This window comes from Hakea prostrata, chromosome 1, assembly GCF_041222555.1.
Source record: "Hakea prostrata isolate BN-2017 chromosome 1, UWA_Hpros_2, whole genome shotgun sequence".
In the NCBI taxonomy this organism is placed as follows: domain Eukaryota; kingdom Viridiplantae; phylum Streptophyta; class Magnoliopsida; order Proteales; family Proteaceae; genus Hakea; species Hakea prostrata.
In genome coordinates, this window is record NC_142600.1 from 42,550,500 (window position 1) to 42,558,123 (window position 7,624).

Consider the following 7,624-nt stretch of genomic DNA (forward strand, 5'->3'; position numbering starts at 1 on the left):
AATGGGGACCTTTCACATATGAGGTGGAGAAGAGATGCCTTATGTATACCTTAATAAGAGTCAAACTTGTAACCTTTTGCTAAGAGGTATTGGTTTGGCCATTGTCAATTTAACCATTTCTTGGGGGTCAAGCATATATTTGTTGGGAGCATGTTTTGCAATAAGAAGGTTGGCAGCTTAGAAAATGGAATAGTTCACTTTTTCTAAATAACATGGAGAGAGTTGCAACTATGATTGTTGTCCACAGCCATTTCAATCTTTCCAATCCTACTCGTATAACACGTGGGAACATGAACAAATTATGGGTGTAGAAAAAACAGTCCAATTTTTCTGCTCCATCCATCCAATCAAACAGATTTTTTTATTTTTTTGGAAGAAATCTTACATAGCTTTGAATAAGCACAAAAAGCAGTGTGGTCAAAGCAATTACCTGTAATAGGGTCAATATATTAGATAGTTCAAATCATAGAATGGGAACTTAAGAACGCTCGCCAGAATCCAGTTGGGGAGGCAAATTTCTAGCAATTTGGAAACAGAAAGCTTCTGTTCTCATCTTGCAGTCCTCTGCAGCTGTATACTTGTATTCAACCATGTACGACAATGTAAGAGGATTATATTCTTTGTGTCACAATTTAATAGTGTCAGCACTCGCCGCGCTTTGAAGCCACTCTTCTATACTTGAATATGATGGTAGTGGTTCATCCAAAATCAGCCTCGCAAGATATAGTTGCAGAGCTCACACAACATATACCACCCCGACCTCGAGAAGAGATACTGGTGGCACCTTGAGTGCTACATCTGGTCCTCGGCAATTCCTTCTCAGGAAATTGTATCCCACGTCAATCGCTGCTCTCTTTAGCAGCGATGATCCTTGCTTTGCTTTTACATGAGAGTGCCCGAGTATGAATGCTACACCAGCTTCTTTAGCTGCCCTCAGCTCTTCCAGCTCTTGCTGCACTTCCTGCACTTGCATATCCATCTCAGAGCATACATCAATTTCAGAATTATTGTCAAGAGCAAACCATACCCTTCTCTCAACATGAATGGGCTCCATCTCTATGATATCTGTCACACTCTCTACTGATTGGAACCCAATCGATGTGCTTTCTTGCTTCACAATCTCATCCATCTCATAAGCAGGTTGGCCTGAGAGAGCTACTCTGCCAATAACTGTTAGCCTACACTCTCCAGCTGAGTCACTAGAGTGTGATTCATCATCTTCTCTGTATGAACTACTTGCATTGGTTTGCCTACCATCATGACGGATGAAATCAGCCAATCCATTGATGAGCTCAGTTTCAAAGGAATCAACATCCTGATGAACATCTCTGTATCCATATCGTACAATGCACCTGTAGGACCTATGAGCTGGAGGACCCACACGACCCACAAGATAACGCTCTGCTGGGGGCACATAAGGTACGGTCACAGATTTGACACACACAAAGACAAGAATACGGTGGAAGGCAGGGAGGTTGGTAACAAAGCGGGAGAAATTCGCAGGTATCCCAGAAGTGAGGTCTGTGTACACTAAGCCTACACCAGGGACTCGAGCAATGCCCAAGCTGGGACCCAGAGCTAGAAGCCACTCTAAGGAGACCTTGTTCTGGAGATCAAACTCGTATTTCTTGATGGTGGCATAATGCCATACAAGCATAATTGTCATGAGGAACAGAGCCAGCAGCATAGGGAGCCAGGCCCCCTCAAGGAACTTCCCAAGGGAAGCTGAGAAGTAGAGGGCTTCAACAGTACCAAAGAACAGCAGGAAAGCAAGGGCTATTACAGGGGGTTTGTGCCAACAGAGTATAATCACCAAAGAAGTAAGGCATGTGGTGACCAGCATCACTGTCATCACCGCCAAACCTGCAAATAAACAGACAAAAAAAAATGTAATTTAAGGATTTCTAGTGCACGCAAAATATTTTTGTAGACTATGGATAAACTTTTCCAGGAATACTTAGTATACCATCTCTAGTATGATCTCCATAATATTGTAAGTTAAAGCATTACTTTTATCTTGAAAAAAAATAAATTCAGAGAAGTGGTAATGCATTGGGTTCTTAAAACTGCTCCAGCAGGTAAGGTTTAATAACTTTATTGGAAAACTAGAAGTGAAGAGTCCTTCCTAGAACCTGCTACTTACTGCATTAGAATATCTGTTATTTTCACAAAAAAATGCACTTAGAATGGGCGAACCCAATATGGAAGACTTCCACAAAAGCAGAGTCTGGGGGTCAATTTTCCTATGTAGCCGGTAGCCTTATCCAAGCAATTTTGATATCTTGGTCAGGCTACAAGTGTGGTCCACCAACCACTGTGCCAAAGCTCAGCCTTTAAGTTGGATTTAGAAAATTAAAGCATAATGAGATTTAGCCTTTAGTTAGGTGTCTATGTACCTGATGCATTTCCCATGTGTTTTGTGTCTCTGAATCCAATGGTAACAGCAACACAGAGGATCATGAGAACCCAGTTGATCTCAGGGATGTAGATTTGGCCATGTATCTTGTCAGAGGTGTGAATAATCTTTACTCTCGGGAAGCAGCAGAGAGACTGGCTCTGGTTGATGATAGAGAATGTTCCGCTTATGATTGCTTGGCTTCCCACGACAGAAGCAAGAATAGCTATTATAAGCACAGGCCACCTCACACTTTCTGTAACAAAAATTTTCAGAAGCTTATAATTCTTTTTGTCATTAACCACATAAAGCATTAGAATTTCCATCGCTAGTTCAACTTCATTGATAAACTGACAGTCACGTTTTTCCCCTCCCTCATTAGATAATGAAGTACGGATATAACCAGATAGGAATGTTGTATTAAACTGTAAGGTATTCCCAAGCATCCCAGGCTTATCAAAATGGCTTGCTTAGTATTTTATGAAATCAAAACTATAAAATGATTGTCACAAACAGCTCTGTTTTGCTACCACCCGCTTACGTGGGGCAATAAAATCCATCAGCAATTAATAAATGGACAGCCCAACTCATGTATTTCTTTTTTCCCCACCCCATTCTATACTTTGCACGTTGCATCCTGACACCAAATATTGGCACTCATGTGATACTTAATGATCAATGTGATGCTCAGCAGATGCTGGTAAAGTTTATTTGTGTTCGAAATCAAAAAAGAAAAAGAAAAAAAGAAAAAAAAGAAAAAAGAAAAAGAAAGAAAGAAAGAAAGTTGACAAGTTCAAGCCATATTGTTAGAATCAAGAATGGAATAGAGAAAACCTGGAACTGAGATGTAAAAGCCAATCTGATTGTCAATATGGTGATGCTTTGACAAGTAAGCAGCTTGACCCATGTATGCTAAAATTAAAGCGGGATAAACAAGAAAGGTGAATGCAATCTGTATAGTTGAAAAAAGTGAAACCTATTAATTCTCCAAAAGGAGGGTACTAGCAAGTCAAGTATGAGATATCATCACAGAAACATGAAAAGGCTCCCGTTACAGGGGGAAAATTTACCTGGATCGCAGTGTATGTGAAATGACCAAGATCAGCAAACATTGCTTCTGAGCCTGCAAATTATGCTTCAATTGAATTGATTAGTTGCTGATTTCTTCATAGTTGGTGAAACTGTAAGGTTCTAAAATCTGTAAACCACCCCCCCCCCCCCCCCCCCCCACAAACAAAAAAAAAAAAAAAAAAGAAAAAAGAAAAGAAAGAAAGAAAGAAGAACACACACAAATACAAGACCTGAACTCAACCCAGATATATAAAAGCCCTATAATAATTATGTGGACCACTACAGATACAAGATACAAACTCAGAACTCCCACTCGTGTAGGAGAGTGGAATCAAATTATGTGTGGGGAATAACTTCTGTCCTAGCAATAGCATGAATACTAAAAATATGCTGCTTTAATGCTATGCTGGGAGATTAGATACCAGAAGATACGATCGTGAATAGTGTGGACTGGCAGAACAGGACTAGTTAGCTAATCCTTAGAAGTTGGATTAAGGCTTCATTGGGCTTAATTGATTCACACTTATACATGTCTATCTTATTAATGCAGAATACAGTAAGAATTTCTGTCCAGGTATATCAAATATTACCTGTTATGCACAACAACATTCCACCCAGAGACAGCCAGCCACTTTTCCTTGTCTTCTTCAAGAACTTGTACATGTAATATGGGGAAAGAGCTTGATAAACTTGAGTGTTCCACCGGAATATGTTGTATAAGCCAAGGGTACTAATCACAAATAGCCAAGTCAATACAACTGGTGCAAAAAAGAATCCAACTCGGTGCGTGCCATAGTGTTGCAGGGCAAATAGACAAACCAATATGAAGCAAGTAATTGGAACCACTGCATCTGCAAAGATAGACATAATCTCAGATGCATTGAAGAATAAGACACAGAAGCATCTCTGCTGTTCTCTATTGCTCAATCGAATTACGGAAGACAGCTCATTTCACTTTTGTTTCCACCATGTCAATGAATAAGAAAGTGGACTCAACCAGAATCAACAGTATGGAAAAATGATGGATTTGGATTCCCTTGCTAAAAGCATTTCTCACCTTGAATTTTATTAATTTTATAATTTTGGTAAATCACTTCCTATTTTATTAACACTATCAATCCAGTCAAGGCTTGAGCTGAGTTCTTTTAAGTTCCAAAGCATTAGTTCATTTGCTGAAATACCATGAGGTTGCAAAAGGAAATCATTTTGTTTCAGTTGACAACCATATAAAGCCTAATACAGTCAAAAAGAGGTGTATATACGGCCTAATAGACACTCAAAGAAGGTGCTCTTGAAATTTCAATAACAAAACTCCCAGTTAACTGATTTGTCAAGATAGGAAAAGGTGAAACCATAGCTTGGAAGAGAACATCTTATATTATTTAAGTATAAGGCAGCCAACAGTGCAAGGACTAGGGAGGGTCATAATGTACGAAGCCTTAACCCCACTCACTATGAGGCTGTTTCCCAACTCAAACACGCAAACATAAGGTAGAACTAACATTTTTCTGAAAAGTGATTTCACATTGAGATGGAAAATCAACATACTTCTTCCCCTTTTTTACCATAGAAGTCATGGTTCTGTTACTGTAGTCTTGATATTTATATCACAATCTGTCCATCCTCTTTCTCTTCATGCATATTTAAAAACACAGATTCTAAATAACTAGCAAGAATGAAATTATTAGCTCTCTTCAGAACCTATGATATAACAATTTATTGAATGGTTAACTTGGATCAATAACCAAGACAATATCTAGAATAAAGGTAGAAAAGATTACATTGGTGGTGTTCCTTGGACATTGATAACTCAAGGCCTGATACAGCAGAGAAAACTGGCCAAAGAAGAAAGTATTCAGTCCAAAAACTTAGTGATATAGAGATAAAGAAAAGTTCATATGTCAGCCAAGAAGAATACCAGAAATGACAGGAGTGAGCACTCCATCTCCAATTACCATACAAGTACCAAGCAGAACTATGACTAGCAATGCAGTGCGCAACGACTTGTGCTTCTCAAGCAGAACTTTAACCCTTGAGTAGCTTTTAGTCTCAGGAGGAGATTCTAGTTTATAAGTAGACAGCGCTTCATCTGCAACCTGCCTGTTGGGCAGAAGGCTTACTTTGGCATGCCTACATATCAAAGAATAGAGAGCAAAAGTGCCACCTACAAAATGTACACAAATTTCAAATTTGATTGGTGAATGATACTCCGTAGGAGATACTAGTTAAACCATTTAAAGCAACTGCTAACCTTCTCCATTGTCATCAGCTCGAAGAACCACAAATACATACTTCAACAGTGGAATAAGTGTTAAGGTCCAAAAGACAAAAGAAAGAACTCCAAAAGTCTCTTCATTTGTCTCTGAATGGTGAATGTCTTCTGCAAATGTGCTCTTGTAAACATACAGAGGGGAGATACTCAAGTCCCCATAGACCACACCAAGACTCTGGTAAGCTAACAGCAAAGTCCTCTTCCAATAATCCTTCTGAAATGCAAATAGCGTAATTTCTAGATATTAGATTAAGGCTTGTAAAGGAGCAAAAAAAGTTTATGTTCATATATATGGATATGTGAAATAGAGCAACAAGATAAGAGAAAAACCTTCGAATAACTCCAGCAGCTCCCAACATCATAAACCATCTTTTACAAGAGTTAATCTACAATGAATTCGTTCTCTCCTCAGCTACTTGCAGATCTGCACTGAATTTTTCAAAGCTTTGTAAAGAAAAAGATGAAACTTTCGAAATAGACTGGTGTAACTTCAAAAAGCTACATGTTGATAGATCAAAGGAAACAAAAACATACTGTTAGCTTCCAATTGAGGAACAGTCGAGACCAAATGCTGGATGAATTAACCCATAGCCAATTAAATGGAGAGGAATCAATCTCAAGTAACATTATGAAATTATTAAAAAAGAAAGTAAAATATATAACAAACTTTTAAACCACTAGACTTAATAAGTGGGGCTTGAACTGAAAGCAGAATAGGTGAAAAATCACAATCAAGTGATTCATACGAAAATTCCTGAAACAAGAATGAGCCCATTGAATCAAATGCTTCTTGAAAGCTTCACATGCCCATTACTTCTCTCTGCCAGAGACATCACACGCAGGAAAAATAACAGTGATTAAGAGACACAAACAAAACCACCTAATCCCCATTTTCCTTATGATCGATAGCTAGTATTTGGAAGAAAAAGGAACACAAGAAAAGCATAAAGGCTTACCAAAGCTAGAGTTTCTGAAGAACCCAGATAAGCAATAGTGATCTGAGAGGGTTTTTGAGCTCCAAAAGCAACAAAAACCAAAAGAGTAGCAAAGCTGCTCCATAATCGGCAGAGACACGTGAAGGGCGGTTTTATCTGACCAAAAGCACCCATCAATGAACATGTTGTTTAACCCTATACACCAACAATCCACATTCCCTTGCCTACCTACTTCAGAGGCCTGAAGGCTGAAACCATAAACCCCATTTTAACGCTTTTATCCGTTTTATAATTTCCATTTATGGATCTTTAGCAGCATAGCTTTCTACCTATCTTTGTCCTTCTCTGTTCTCTCTTTAACTAGCATTGCAGGATTCTAATTTCTAAGAACTGTTTGGCAGATTCAGTTATCTTGCAGTTCGATAGAGATCAATGCTGGAACCCACTGACAGTGACTGATTTCTGTATTTAAAAGAATATCAATAAAGAAATGCCTCGAGTTCTCCGCTTCTCTTATCGAGTTATCGGATGCCGATTTCTAGTGAATTTTGGCACACGAATAATCGGAAATTGAAGTCTAACCCAATCATCGAGTCTTCTGTAGTTGAAAATAGTAATAAAGGATTAGACTGCCAATGAGAATTAGGATCACTGATGGGATTTGGAGACTAATCTTGGTTTTAGTAGAGTGGGCTGGAAAGAATTTTTGAGTTTCATTAATTTATTGAACTTTTTTGCACTTTTTTATTAGGAGGAAGAAAGCCGGCAGTGATTCTGCAGGATTTGATTCTCTTCCTTGAAGAGATTAGGTGACCAAGCAACTGAAGGTTTAATCTAATTATATAAGTCTAAAAAAATTAAAAATTATGTTGGGATTCTTTTTCTAGAAGGAATGAGATGATTTGCTGATTTTCTCTGTTCAAATATTCGCCGTTTCAATGTCGCCATCCA

The 7,624-nt window shown here is 38.5% G+C and overlaps 1 protein-coding gene across 4 annotated transcripts; it reads right to left on the reverse strand.

Moving 5' to 3' along the window:
* Positions 1-345: 345 nt before the first annotated feature.
* LOC149028991 (potassium transporter 2-like) lies at positions 346-7,050 on the reverse strand. Of its 4 annotated transcripts, none has more exons than XM_089139936.1 (11): positions 6,695-7,050; positions 6,273-6,558; positions 6,069-6,162; positions 5,718-5,952; positions 5,385-5,630; positions 5,248-5,301; positions 4,057-4,317; positions 3,466-3,518; positions 3,230-3,347; positions 2,397-2,651; positions 346-1,863 (listed from the first exon to the last, which is right to left on the reverse strand). In XM_089139936.1, the coding sequence occupies exons 3-11, from the start codon at positions 6,105-6,107 to the stop codon at positions 737-739; spliced, it is 2,388 nt and encodes a 795-aa protein (XP_088996062.1). In that variant the 5' UTR covers positions 6,108-6,162; positions 6,273-6,558; positions 6,695-7,050; the 3' UTR covers positions 346-736. The 4 variants fall into 4 exon arrangements, with proteins under 4 accessions (XP_088996062.1, XP_088996045.1, XP_088996054.1 ...); XM_089139919.1 differs by having other exon boundaries at positions 6,069-6,167; XM_089139928.1 differs by lacking the exon at positions 6,273-6,558.
* Positions 7,051-7,624: the final 574 nt, after the last annotated feature.